We start from the raw sequence: 15,317 nt of genomic DNA, 5'->3' as shown, positions 1-15,317 counted from the left end.
CAGTAAATGTGGAAAAAACCCCCCCAAAACAAAAACCAAGCAACAAAGATTAGAAAGGGCAATATACTTTTACAAACAGAAGCTAAGCCATGGCAACTTCTTAGTATCCTGTATAAGAAAGCAATACTTAAGTGACTTTTTTGGGGGGTGGGGTAAAGGACCAACCCAAGGACTTGGAGAAAATGAGGCAGACATAATCCTCTTATAGGCACAGTCTAAGAATCCAAATGACCTCCAGTAGGTCATGCCTTTTCCTAAAAACTCCCATTTCACTGCTCTCTCATGCCCATGGTCACAGCCGTATCACTTCCCACCTTGATGATCGCAGTCGTTGCATCTGTTTTGAGGGTTGGCTGATGTCTCATGAGCTCATCAACAGCACTCCCGAGGTTGGAGGCAGTATCCCCTTAAAGCCAAAAATGGAACTGTTAGAAAGACTGAAGAAAATAGAGCTTGGGCTATTTTTTTTTTTTTTGGTGCTAATATAAGGAGGAAAGAAGAAACTGAGCTGGTTGTTGTGATCTTCTAATGCCATGCTTTCTCAAATGAACTCACACCAACCTCTGCAACCAAATCACTGGGGAGGAGGAAAGAAATTTATCAGTCTAGTAAACACATTTTAAAGTAACCATGTATGCTACATTCTACCCTAGTAATCTCTACTGTCAAGGTCTGAACTATTATTGTAGGGTGAAGAGAGAACGAGAAACGAAAGAACCATAAACCATTAACCCTGACTGCCCCGGTAAAGAATGGTAGTGGCTAAAATGCTACAGTGGTGACAAAGCACAAAGCACATTTTGAAAGCTGGATTCTTTCTGGAACCCTTCCTTCTTGCTACGCCTCAATGACCTGGTCTAAAATACACTGAGAAGGAAATCTATTAATTTGTGACTATCTTAGGGACTTGGATATTAGAACAGAAGATTACCAGGATCTCCTGTTGCTGAAGACTAGATGGTGGACCTGAAAATCTACTGCTGGTTTTCTAATACCTATTTCTCACCAGCACTGTAACAGTACATTTAACAGTGAACTGTTGAGGAGCATGGAAATATTATAAGGAGAGGTTAAGGATGAAGTATTCTTTTCTCCCTGCAGTAGACTATATGGTGGTAATTCCCATTAAGCTTAGCACACCTAGCCAGAGACATGAAGTGAGGTCAAGGAAGGGTTTCCTTGCCAAGTGGTGGCTTGATAATCACCTAACTCTCGGCACAACAGCCAACCAATTATTTATTTTAAGGCAAATCCTTACTTACCTAGAGGATCAGAGCTCCTCCTCCTCCGCATGGCTGGGAGGTAATCTGGAGACAGAAGAACTTTGAAGAGACGTTCAAAAGGCTGACACTGTACAAATGACTGAAGACCTCGGGCATTCAAGCAGAGTGCACTGAATACATTTGGGAGGGAGCCAAGGACTTCACGGGTAGCAGGAACCTAGAGAGAAAATAAAGTGAGCTTGAAGACATCTGAAAGAGTCCAGGTACAGTTAGGAAACTTTGGCCAGGGGCACTACACAGAGAGATCAAAGGGATCTTGATGACCAGGTCCCAATGGTTTCTTTCTTTTTAAAAAAACTTTTAATTTTACATTGGAGTATAGTTGATTAACAGTGTTGTGATAGTTTGCAGGTGTACAGCAATGTGATTCAGTTATACATATACATGTATCTATTCTTTTTCAAATTCTTTTCCCATTTAGGTTGTTACAGAATATTGAGCACAGTTCCCTGTGTTATACAGTAGGTCCTTATTGGTTATCCATTTTAAATACAGCAGTGTGTACATGTCAATCCCACACTCCCTAACTATCCCTTCCCCCCACCCTCCAATAGTTTCAATACTACACATAGAAAACAAAAAATAGGATTTTCATGCCATAAGACTGCTTTTCAAGTGTGTGTGTGTGTGTGTGTGTGTGTGTGTGTGTGTGTGTGTGTGTGTGTGTCTGTATATTTTATGGAAAGGGGTACGCATGGAGCATTCTTTACAGATCAGCAGAAAGGTCTCACGTCTTTGATCAGCAGTGCATGCAGCATGACATCTGTCAATCCATTGTCCTGGAGTGAGGAGAGCAATGATGGTTCTTGAAATACAAACACAGTCACCACTTCAGTAGCTAAAAAAAAGATGAAAAGTAAAAGAAACTGAGAGATTCTTCACAGGTATTAAAAGCAAAACTTCAAAGGCTCAAACAAAACAAAATAACAAAAAAAAAAAAACAAACCCAGAGCTCAATGCACAACAATTTAATCGCGTGCATGTGCTTAGTAAAAGTTCTAATATTGCCCATCAGAGATTGATCACTATTAGGAATTTAGTGACTACTCTTCCAAGATTTTTATGGGGCAATGTATAGGCATGACAGTTATAGTTAGTAATATTGTAGTGAGTAGTGGAAATATGCTGAGAGTAGATTTCAGGTGCTCTCATCACACAAAAAAGGGAAACTATGTGAGGAGATAATGCTTGACTGTAGAAATCATTTCACTATGTATATCAGATTATGTTGTACACCTTAAATATATAAAATTTAAGAAAAAATATATAAATAAAACCTGAAAATTTCAAGATTTTTATGAGCAAATTTTGACAAGAATGAGGTTAACTTGTTTTTTCAATTGTAATATGCACCATATAATCTCCTTTATCTTTCCCATGTCACTACAACTCATTCAATTTGAATGGCTGCATACTGTTCTACTAAATACATGTACCACCATGTACATAAACCAGTCCATAATGGTGAGAATGGATAAACCTAAAAATATACCCTTTCTTGTCTGCTTAAGCAGGAAAAAAATGTAAGATGGTGGTGTGTGTTTGCTGGGTCAAAGTGAATGTAAACTTACTGATGAAAATGGACAAAATGTCTTCTAAAAAGCCCTTTCAGCAATTTAAAAATACCATCAGAAATGTTAAGAGTCCTTGGGTAGGGACTTCCCTGGTGGTGCAGTGGTTTAGAATCTGCCTGCCAATGCAGGGGACACGGGTTCGATCTCTGGTCCGGGAAGATCCCACATGCCGTGGAAAAAAAAAGAGTCCTTGTGTATTAATCTGACCAATTTTTGACAGTATATAGAAACATGCCTTAAGACTACCATTAATGCGAATATGGAAAAAACTCTATGCAAGATAGAAGAGTATAGCATTAATGCATTCATTAAAAAGTAAACAAAAGAGAAACTAGAAAAAACAGAAGAAAGTAGAATTTAGTGAAACTGCAAGCAAAATGCACAAATAATTAAAACCAATAACCAGCCAGCCCTCTGAAAAGACTGAAAAAGCTTACAAACTTAAGGGAAATCTAATAAAGAGAGCAATATATATTAGCAATGAAAAAAAAGAGATTTAAATGGATTCAGAACAAATAAAATTTTACAAACCGCATGTTAACAATGAAATGCAATGCTTTTGTAAGAAAATGTCATAAAAATCGACTATCAAGAAATGATAGCAAAGCAGACTAGACCATTACAAGAATTTTAAAAAATACTACCAAGTAACAGAAAGGAACCAAGCCAACAATTTTAGACATGAGTGTTATTAAACCTTCTAGGAGCAATTAAAACAAGGCTTCCTAACTCATTTAATGAGAGTTTAAAAAGTCTCATTTTAAAACCTGACAAGGAAGGCACATGCACATACAATATCCATAAACCATGTATAAAACAAACTCATTATTGCTGATGCCTGAGATCTAAAAGAAACCAGAGGATCTTCAGTTCATGATGGTCAACACAGCACCTCTCATCAAATGCTATTGAAATGGCAGATATATGACAATTACTGGGACCAACAGTTGTCAATGGCCTTTGGTATTTCTGATGAGCTATAAACTTACGGAAAATTTAAGTCCTTTTTTTGGGGTTTCTATTGGTATATGATAGACCCTTCAACAGACTTCCATTCGTACAAATGTCTAAATTCTAAGGAGCTATTAAAATTGAGTATTCATAAACTAAAATTAGTGTTCTATTAGAGCTTACTAAGACATCAAGTCTGTTATTTTAAGGAGATCTAACTATTTAATATAATGCTATGTCATAATGCTACTGTGAAACGGGGACAGTTTAAGCCCTCTTTTAAAATTAATAGATGATTAAGAATTCGAATAAACACACTAAAACCAATTAGTTCCAGATGGAACCAAGCAACTAACTCCTAAAAGAAATAACTCTTAAAAAATTTATGATTAAAAACAAATTCTAGAAACCACAAAACCCATAAAACAGCAATAATCTAAGACAAAGCGTCTCTTAAAAATAAGGTAATAGTTGGTGATCAAAAACATTTGTAAAGAATTAAAGATTTGATAATGCAATAGGCATCTTGAAAGATTATAAAGAAATTCTCTCAGAAAGTAAGTGACATGAGATCAATATGGTAGTCTAATTAGCTAAACAATAGGGTTTCCAGGAGAGAACATGTAAGTTAAATGGAACCAAAGGAATTTCCCTGAAGCAGGAAAAAATATTTAGATTTTTAAAAGGGCCTAACCACGTGCTATGAGGGAACACTGAAAAGAAATAGAACTAAATACATCCTGAGGGCTTCCCTGGTGGTACAGTGGTTAAGAATGGACAAAAAATGGACAAAATGTCTTCTAAAAAGCCCTTTCAGCAATTTAAAAATACCATCAGCAATGTTAAGAGTCCTTGGGTAGGGACTTCCCTGGTGGTGCACTGGTTTAGAATCCGCCTGCCAATGCAGGGGACACGGGTTGGATCCCTGGCCCAGGAAGACCCCACATGCCGCGGAGCAACTAAGCCCGTGTGCCACAACTACTGAAGCCCGCGTACCACAACGAAGAGTAGCCCCCGCTCGCTGCAACTAGAGAAAGCCTGCACACAGCAATGAAGACCCAACACAGCCAACCCCACCCCCTGCCAAAAAACCCACAAAAAACAAAAAAATAAGTAAATTTATAAAATAAATAAATACATCCTGGTAAAGTTTGTGAACTTCAAGCGTAAAGAGAAAATGAAGTTACCTACAAAGGAACAAGAACCAGTTTAACAACATGGTTATTTACAATATGTAACATAAGACAGTGGAGAAACGTCCACAAACTTCTTAAAGAAAAGGAAGTATAACACCCTAAAAATTACCCAAAGATGTACTCCAACAAAATTAAAAAAATGCATCGAAGAGAGGGAAAGCCAAGGGTTACTAAAAAGAAAACAAAGAGAATGCTGAAAAAGAAGTGAGTAAAGGCAAGCTAAAGGTCTTATTTTGTTCATTTTGGCAGAGGATAGAACAAGAAATTTTACAAGTTTAGATGTTGATAAAACAATATAAGGATAACAGTTACAAAAAAAGGAGTAAGAAAATTAATTTAAGATTCAGAATATGAAAAAAGCACCAAGAATTTAGAGCCTCAGGCTTTTGTCCTGCAGATAATTTACCCAACCAAGTGACCTTGGTTTTCAAGACTGTTTAGGGTACTTGGAATAGGACATAAAAGCACAGGGACATACCTTTGTTGAGTAGAAAATTCAGTAAAAAGGGGATTTCATTTATATTATGGATGGCAATCACACGTGATAGAGCCTGCTGGAGAGTTGCTGCTTTCCACCCCTTGACTGCGTCACTCTTGATAAAGGATGGGACTTAAAGAGTCAGCTCAACTTGAGAGCTGACTCTAGTCATTTTGGCACTGGAGAACACACTTCAATAAAGGTTATGTCCATTTTCCATATGTTTATAGATTCCTGGGTGGTAGCTAATGGCCTCACTGCTTATTTCTGGTCAATGGGCTCAAAGTAATTATCCCATTCAGGATCATGCCCTATGGGGCCTTCCACATTGGGGATACGCTGCTGCTCAGACTTTGCATATTACAATTAAAGTTTCGCGTCTCAACTCATGCTAAGGCCACCACAGAAGAAGTTCATTTTAATGCCACAGCTGACTAACTTGCTCACACTTTTTAAATAAGCTCAGATATTACTACCTGTCCTTGGTTCAGTGGGTCCATGAGATGTCCAGTCACCGCAGTCCCCAGACCCTTAAATATGGGCTAAACACCATGGCAACCCCATGACACTGGCCTTGGCCCAAACTATGGCCTCTCAATGTGATCTGTGTCCTGTCCTGTCACTGGCATTATGGCCAATGGAAATCCATACCAAGGAATGAACACCCCTTCTCTTACTGGCAAATTCATTTTGTTAAGCCACTGCCTCAATATGCTGGTGCAAATTGCTATGCCCTCGACAAAGATTGATTGTTAAGACAGGCCTGATCTCGGTTTATCCTTCCTGCCACGCTACTGCTAACAATAGTATTATTATAGGCCTCACAAAACGTTAGTTCCCTTTGGGCTTCCTGGTAACACTGACTCTGATGAGGGTACATATTTTACTGCTCATTCAGTCTGGACATGGGCTGTAAAAACAAGGCATCACTTGAGCTTCCAATCTGTCTTACTGTCGGCAGACAGCAGGCCTAACAGAGAAACATAATGGCCTACTCAAGGATGCTCTCTTAAAATTTACAAAATGGACAATGGTCTCCTAAATGGGTCTCTCTTTTGCCCACTTTCTTATTCTGAACTCTTAACCTTTTAATTCATAGGGCATCCTAACGAAACGCAATGAGGACCTCTCCATTCTCTTTTCTGGCCACAAAAGGGGACACTCCCCATATATGAATCTATGATCCCGAAGAAAATCCCCCCTCACTTAAAAGACCCCTTCCCTTTTTGATCCTGGTGCAATCTATAGACTGGTACTTACATAGAGAGTGGATAATAGACTGGGATTCACTGGAAATTGAGGGCCCTCACACTCCCAAACAGACTATTCTGTATGCCACGAGAAAGGCCTCTGCCAAAGACCTTGCCCAATATATTGGGTTGGCAAAAAAGTTCGTTCAGTTTTTTTCCCATTAAGATGGCTCTAGTAGCTTAGCTGTCTTTAACTTCATTCGAAACAATTTTGTTAGACTGTATTGTGACAGCTGTCCTATCAGCATGCATTAAAAAAAAACCTTATCAAAACTGGTGAATTTTTGTGTAGCCATTTTAATATTGAAGATGGGAGAAAAAAAGCAATGTTTTCGGCATATTATGCTTTATTATTTCAAGAAAGGTAAAAACGCAACTGAAATGCAAAAAAAAAAGACTTGTGCAGTTTATGGAGAAGGTGCTGTGACTGATTGAACGTGTCAAAAGTGGTTTGCGAAGTTTCATGCTGGAGATTTCTCGCTGGAGAATGCTCCATGGTCGGGTAGACCAGTTGAAGTTGATAGAGATCAAATCGATACATTAATTGAGAACAATCAATGTTATACCACACGGGAGATAGCCAACACACTCAAAATATCCAAATCAAGCACTGACATTCATTTGCACCAGCTTGGTTATGTGATCGCTTTGATGTTTGGGTTCCACATAAGTTAAGCAAAAAAACAATTCTTGACTGTATTTCTCTATGCGATTCTCTACTTAAACTAACAAAAATGTTCAGTTTTTTAAACAAACTGTGACGGGCGATGAAAGTGGACATTGTACAATAATATGGAATGGAAGAGATCGTGGGGTAAGCGAAATGAACGACCACCAACCACACCAAAGACTGGTCTTCATCCAAAGAAGGTGATGTTGTGTATATGGTGGGATTGGAAGGGAGTCTTCTATTATGAGCTCCTTCTGGAAAACCAAACGATTGATTCCAACAAGTACTGCTCTCAATTACACCAACTGAAAGCAGCACTCGACGAAAAGCGTCCGGAATTAGTCAAAAGAAAACGCATAATCTTCCATCAGGATAATGCAAGACTGTATGTTTCTTTGATGATCAGGCAAAAATTGTTACAGCTTGGCTGGTTCTGATTCATCCGCTGTATTTACCCGATACTGCACCTTCGGATTTATTTCGGTCTTTACAAAATTCTGTTAATGGAAAAATTTCAGTTCTCTGGAAGACCGTAAAAGGCACCTGGAACAGTTCTTTGCTCAAAAAGGTAAAATGTTTTGGGAAGATGGAATTATGAAGTTGCCTGAAAAATGGCAGAAGGTAGTGGAACAAAAGGGTGAATACGTTGTTCAATAAAGTTCTTGGTGAAAATGAAAAATGTGTCTTTTATTTTTACTTAAAAACTGAAGTAACTTTCTGGCTAACCCAATAGTTTTAAAGGTTCACTAACTGGAGATCCCTCTTTGCAGGAAATGGAGGTCTTGGTGCCTGGCTGGCCCCACGTCTACAACTTTATGGTTCTTCCAAAGAGGAAAGGAAGATCTTAAATTAGTTCCCAGTACCAACACTCTTAAATAGGATGCTAGCTCTGAATCCATGCTATTACAGAGATACTGACTGAGAAACCACTACATAATCTGGGATAACAATGCCCGTGGCCCCTATAATATATAGGCACCTCTAGCATGCCAAGGCCCGGAGACCACAGGTTTGAAAATATTATGCAACATTCTAGCATAATATTATGCCACACTCTGGTTGGCCTGGCAATGCCTCATTTGGCTGGCCTGGGTCTGGGATTCTACCACTCCAGCTCAATGCCAAACTCCTTGGGCCCTTTCTCGTCTATGCTGTGACTTCACTTGTTTGGGGTATTCAATCAGTCCACAGTTTTCCTGTAAGAAGTTACATTATAACTCCTAGGGACAAAGGAATACTGATATTCAGTCATTTCTCTAAGTACTTCTCCAATGTATAAAACTTTCCATCAAAGTTTTGGGGCTAGGCCAGGACTCCCATCAACCCAGCATCCTAGATAATGATTTCAGCATAATTGATAGTCCCAGACTCGATGCTGACACCCTCAAATGTTAACTGCTCCCATATCTGCTGCTATACTCATCACAACTCCATGGCCCCATGAGCTGATTTCCCCTCATCAGACAGTCTCATACTTCACTCCCTATTATTCCCCTATCACTACCCCACATTTCCTTCTTCCTCAACTTGATGGACAACATTTTTTGTAATAGTAACAGAGAATGTCACCTGAGCACTAAACCTCCAGCAATGTTACCAGGTGCCCCAGGAGATGCAACCACTTACACAGATAACTCTTGCTGCTCTGGAGGTCTTCAATATTCATACTGACTACCTGTCACCCTCTCCAGTTAAGCAGCCCACAATAACCATGTTGGTACTAGTGTCAGCTAGGCTAGGAACAGAGCATATGCAGACTTGAACAGATTAAAATGTGGCAAGGCTAAGACAGGAGGTGAGAGAGAAGAAAAGGCAGTTGAGGAAGTTAAAGGGGACACAATTGGGTATAAAAGTGGGGTAGAAGAGCCAGAGGTAGGATATGAAAGGAGTCAGAATTTTTATTTGGTGGGTTTTAGCATGGAATTGTTGCAGCAGGACACCACAACCTCACCAGGTGCTTTCTCACTGACTTCCCCTTCATGCCCCCCGCCCAGGCTCCACCATCAACTGGCTGCAAAAGGGAGCACTGGGACATCCTTTTACCTATTATATTGAGCCTCATCACCAGCTTTGGTGTAATAGACACACGGTGTTTAGGTGTTTCCAATTCTGTAACAGATTCATCTCATAGAGGCTACCCAGATAATGGCATAACTCCTGGCCGACCACATAAACCAAACTCAGGTCTTAGAAGCCCTTAATGAGGGACAAAGCAATCTACTTGCTATGACAATTGATAATACATTACATTAAACTACCTACTGGTATTTCGAAGTGGAGCTTGTGCCTTAAAGGGGACCTCCTGTTGCATGTGGGTTAATAATATAGGAAAGATATCCAGAATAGTTCAACAAATAAAATAACAAACCAGGGCTTCCCTGGTGGCGCAGTGGTTGAGAGTCCACCTGCCGATACAGGGGACACGGGTTCGTGCCCCAGTCCGGGAAGATCCCACATGCCGCGGAGCGGCTAGGCCCGTGAGCCATGGCCGCTGAGCCTGTGCGTCCGGAGCCCTGTGCTCCGCAATGGGAGAGGCCACAACAGTGAGGGGCCCGCGTACCGCAAAAACAAACCAAAACAAAAAAACAAACCAAAACAGCCAATTATATTACTAAAATACTCCAAGAGATTCTCAAACCCCCATTAATTTCTTTTCCTGGCCATCTCCTTCTGCCTGGGGTGAAAGGCTCTACACTATTATTTATGGAGCTAAAATAATTGCTGGACTAATTACTTTGGGTTGGCTTTGCAAATCTGGTCCCTTTCAAGTACAAGTTTATTTACAGGGAACCTGGGAGGTTGTTATGCTAATTCAAACGCCAGGGATGAATCAAGACTTTAAAGAAGGAATTTTGACCTACACTGACGTTTGCTTTTATGCTCTAAGTCTTTATTGCTTCCTTCATCATCCTGAGAGGGCTCACCTGCTCCCCACCCCAACCCACAAGCACATGTATCCTCTTGCTGCCTTTTAAACTTCCCCTTTATAAATAAAGGTCTGTGCACTTGCTTTTCTTTGTTCTGGGGCTTTCTCCCAAAGAGAGCCATCCTTCCCTGTCCCTTGACCTGGGACTTCTCCAACTGTGTAACAAATCCTTTTTAAATCATACCAAAGGACTACTGTCAGGAGTTTTTCCACCTGAAACTAACCTTGGGAGGGAGCCTCTCCATGTCAAAATGGAATTGCTGTAACACAATGGAACACTTCCTCAACCTGATCAAGAGGAACAAAACATTCAACACAAAATCTTCTGCTAGCCTCAAACTTTTTTTTTCTTTTTTGGCTAACCTCAAACTTAAGGGTTGAAATACTGACTGAATGCTTTCCCCTCTGAGTTCAGGAACAAAAAATAAAATAAAATAAAATAAGATAAAAAGCATTTAGCAGAGTCACAGGATACAAAGTTAATATACAAAAAACCCCCTAAATTGCTTCAGCAAGGCAGTTAAGCATCTGAGTCTGTAGTAGCCAAAACTTCTCCCTCTAGACACCCCAAAGTACTAAAATATGTGTGCTACTGGTACAAGGAGGCTTTCTCTATTTCTACACCTCCCACTAAATTCCTTTGCAGTTTTAAGGAGAATTCTAGAAGCATATATATCTCGTGTATTGTCCTGAATATGTATGGCACTCAATAAATGCCAGTTAATAAATATGAGGTTTTAACAACAGCAATACTCAAAGTAGTGGTGATGTCAAAATGCAAGGACATTTTCTATAAGTAACTACAAAGTACCCACAGGTTCCAAAACAATTTTCTACAGTAAGAAACAATTTTCTATACTACAGCTTACAGGTCTGACATTCAGTTCTGAGAATGGAAACCATTCTGATTGGGCTTTTTAGACCAAGGTTAGGGACTAACCATTGAATAAAGACATGTTTCCTATCACACCTGCAATGTAAGTGTAGCACTAAAATCCAAGTGTACAATAATACTACTGATTACAAATGATTCACAATACACTGCAAAAAAAGAGTTCTGTAATGTAGTAGTTATCACATTTGCCTGACACAATACACTGCAAGTGGATATTTATTTGAAACTGGACTCTGACCTTTCTCTATTTCATCACCAACTAGAAAGATACATAATCACACAGTGGACAAATGTGGATAGTAAAATTCTACCAGGATATAAAACACACAGAGAATACTGCTAGGTTATTCCAGCTTGGTATGAACAAATTCAACTCCACTTACCTAGGAGAAAAAGTGATGGGCCATAATATTCTGCATTGCTGATGATGTGTTTCAGGGAGGTAGGCAGAGAACCATCCATCACTAAGAGAAAAGTAAACATCAAGAAGAATATGATCAGTCCAGTAGTAGTTTGATGGGTGGGGATGATGGATCAATATATTACATATACCGCACGGTGGCAAAGTCTATGTTGATTCCAATTTAATGGCCTCCACTTGTCTCCTCTTAATATTCTATTATTTATTCCTTGTCCATGCAATAACCTTTTAACAGTAGGTCAAAGAATAAAAGAATACAGACACTGAGAGACAGAGTGGGGTAGCAGGCTGGAAATGAACACAGATTCAAAAGCTGGAAAAGGAAAAAAATAGGTGAATCATTATTAAAATAGTTGAACGAACAATCCTTAGGTCTAGGAAAAGTGACACTAAAGGACTGAAAGCTATTCAAAATGGCATGGCCTTTTCCTAAAAAGTATGAAAAGGACCAATTTTTGAGAGAGTCAAACACCCCTCCAGAAAGTATCTAGAATCAAATACCATGTCGTATGCCATCTGAGAAAGCAGGGTCTTGAATGGCCTTCTTGAGGAAATTCAACATGGATTTCAGAAGTGCGGCTCGTTGTGGAATACACTGGACTCCTGGCAAGGGAGAAAGAGGATTATACTGGTTCACCATTATGTACAATGAGCAGGTATATAAAACAAATTTTTAGGAGATCCACATGCCCTATAGCAACACTAGCAGACATTCGAAGTGAAATGTCTGGATGTTGGGAAGAACATTTACCTAAGCTTTAAAACTGGAAAAAATAAATCACCAAGGACTACACAAAACCTATACTAAAATTAAAAGTCTAAAGTAAAAAAGAAAAATCACAAAGTAAAAAGATTAACTCTGATCCTCAGTTACTATTTTGAATATTATCTGCCCTCAAACATGGATGTTTTGATAAAATAATCAATGTGTGAATAGTTGGAAAATTATAAAATGCTATGAAATAAATGTTAATACGAGAAAATGAATACCAGAATGGCAAAGTAACAGTCACAGTCATAAGAAGCAAACCTCCAAATGTACTGCTTAAGCTCCCCCAAAGCACCTTGCTTCACTAGTTTAGTAATTCAGTCACTGTTATCGGCTGTGTCTCTCTATGTCTACATACCAGGACGAGGGCCAGGGCCAGAGGAGATGCTAGTGCTGCCGGAACTTGATGCCCTTAATTCAACATCCAGCCGGTGCTCCATAGAGATGGATGAGCCGGGACTACTTTCCATAGTCACATCTGCAACTAAAGTAAAAGTTATGATAAAGAAATTAGTTAGAATAAAAGGCACCACCAAAGAGAAGATTATTTCAGAACAATATTTTTCCGTAAGGTGAGATGAATGATATCGAAATGGAGAAGGATTAGAATATTGAAACCCAAAATGAAAATACAGTTGGCCTTTGAACAACACAAACGTTGGGGCCCAACCCTCCATATAGTCAAAAATCTGCATGTATCTTTACAGTCAGCCCTACATATCCGAGGTTCCACATCTGTGGATTCAACCAACTGTGGATTTTTCTTCTAGTCTTTTTTATACATATACAAACATACATACATGTGCCTACTTACACACAGGAAACACAAACTCATGGTTTTGTAACCTGCTTTTCAGTGAATATACAATTTTCTCTACGAGTATATCATAATCACCAGGATTAGTTTTTAAAAATGTAGATTTCCTGGTCTTACGTACTAAATCAAGCATTGCACTAAATCTTTATTTTAGCAAGCACTTTATTTTATTCTTATGCTTACTAAAGTTTGACAACCACTGATTTATAGTGAACAGTGAGTGAGTCTTTAAATTGTCTTCTACACCACCACATTTAGGAGATGTCACATTTTAATCAATACTCAGGACAACATGACCACACCCATTACCTCAAATGCCAAGTCACCCACTGTAGACTAGAGATAGAAATTGGGTAAAGGGGCTTCTAGGGGCAGCAATGCACATAGTTAATTGTGTTCGGGAAAAAAAGGAATGAAAACTTAGGGATATTTAGTGTAAAGAATGAAAGCATTATAAAAATACTAATACCTTTATTATTAGCATGATAACAGATATATGTAATGACATCCTGGGTCAAAATAAGATTAAATTCTAAGAAAGCTGTTTTGTGGAAGTTTTTTATTTTTGGTACTATTAAGAGCTATGAACTGGGAAAAGTTTTAAAAATGGACTTACCTGATACACCCCAAGATTAAGAATACCTGGTCTTCTATCTTTCAGATTTTATGATTTAAAACTTGTTCCCTACCCAACAACTTTTTCACCTCTCCCTTTCCTTCTCAAAATGGCCAGGTAGTTTCACAGGGTCCCATTTTAGTGTCTACATTCTCCTTATCTTTCCCTAACACATATTTAAACACTTACGATATACATATCAGGCACTACTGGAGATTACAGCAGTGAACAAAACAGTATCCTGATCTCACGGAGCTCACACTTTATTGGGAAAAAGAAGATAATGAACCAATACTTATAGTAACTGTTAATTACCATCCATATCAGTTTCCATTTCTTCTCCTTCTTGTGTAGTACTGGGTCTCTGGATCTTTGGCTTGATCACAAAAGGACATTCTTTTCGGCACAAATCTACTTCATGCTACGATCAAGGGGAAAAGAGCAAGATAATCCTACATAAATAATGGAGATTAAAAACAATTATAACAAAAGAATATCACAGGCAGATTACAGAACTGGTTTCTAAAAACAAAAGAGGGATAAAATGGCTCTTTAGGGTTATAAGGATAGTTCCTAGGCTCAGCTCTCACTACATACAAGTATATGCAAAGTGCTCCGAAGTGCTCCTTGTATACCTCAAGTCTATAAATGAAGATAGAAAGTCCACTATGGGATTGAAAAGCTGCCATGTCCAGATTGGTGATGAGGTCAACCACTCTGACAGCTCTGGTGACAAATGTTATCTGGTCCTGTTCATCACCAAGAAACTTTATGACCTATTAGGGAGAAAAAAAGGTAAAACCAATCAAATGAAAAGACACAAAGCTGTAAATAATGTGCTCTTCTGGAAACATGCAGTCTAGGGTTTCAGAGAGGCAGCACGGTATAGGAGGAAAAAAAATATGTTTGATTTTTGGTGCTTGCCAAATGATAGCTCTATCACTTCTGAGACTCAACCTCCTGAGGTAATAGGGACATAAATTACCTTTCAGGATTAAATAAAATATTCAGGGAGAAAAGAGCTGGTGCCCAGTGCCCAGCACATGGCAAAGCCTATCATGCCTAAGGTCACGATAAGATGTGGCAATATCTTAATTAGTACCCAGGGCCTCCTACCACATCATGCTGGACTATGAGCAATTCTTAATAATGGAAATAGCTGCTCTTAAAAGTTGTTAATGAGATAACTAGAAGGCCAAACTTGAGAAATTAAGTATGACATTTTCTGGGTAAGCTTTCTTATGCTAACTGTTCTCACTGTAAACCATTCACAACTCTACCCTCTTAGTTGATTTCCCCACAAATGTATTTTTTAAAACAAGTAGAGCACCTTCAGTAAGGCTTCCATCATTCCACAGGAGACCAAGGCTTCGCCACCAGCATCGTAGCTGGCCAGATGATATAAAAAAGAGAAGAGAGCAGTGGCAAACTGGTGAGGGTACGGATCCATGGAAGGATCTACAAGGGAAGT

General features: G+C 39.0%; 1 protein-coding gene across 10 annotated transcripts in view; it reads right to left on the bottom strand.

Annotated features, from left to right (window-relative positions):
* HUWE1 (HECT, UBA and WWE domain containing E3 ubiquitin protein ligase 1) overlaps window positions 1-15,317 on the bottom strand; it is a 144,910-nt gene that overhangs the window by 76,857 nt on the left and 52,736 nt on the right. For all 10 annotated transcript variants that reach the window (XM_060087588.1, XM_060087594.1, XM_060087595.1 and 7 more), the window contains 9 exons: window positions 15,177-15,304; window positions 14,482-14,622; window positions 14,162-14,267; window positions 12,772-12,897; window positions 12,146-12,247; window positions 11,607-11,687; window positions 2,015-2,121; window positions 1,263-1,440; window positions 315-406 (listed from right to left, as the gene is read on the bottom strand). In XM_060087588.1, the coding sequence (XP_059943571.1) occupies window positions 315-406; window positions 1,263-1,440; window positions 2,015-2,121; window positions 11,607-11,687; window positions 12,146-12,247; window positions 12,772-12,897; window positions 14,162-14,267; window positions 14,482-14,622; window positions 15,177-15,304 (1,061 nt within the window). The remainder of the gene's footprint in view (window positions 1-314; window positions 407-1,262; window positions 1,441-2,014; window positions 2,122-11,606; window positions 11,688-12,145; window positions 12,248-12,771; window positions 12,898-14,161; window positions 14,268-14,481; window positions 14,623-15,176; window positions 15,305-15,317) is intronic.

The sequence above is a fragment of the Mesoplodon densirostris genome, chromosome X, assembly GCF_025265405.1.
Source record: "Mesoplodon densirostris isolate mMesDen1 chromosome X, mMesDen1 primary haplotype, whole genome shotgun sequence".
Classification (NCBI taxonomy): domain Eukaryota; kingdom Metazoa; phylum Chordata; class Mammalia; order Artiodactyla; family Ziphiidae; genus Mesoplodon; species Mesoplodon densirostris.
This window is presented reverse-complemented; position numbering and strand designations above follow the sequence as displayed.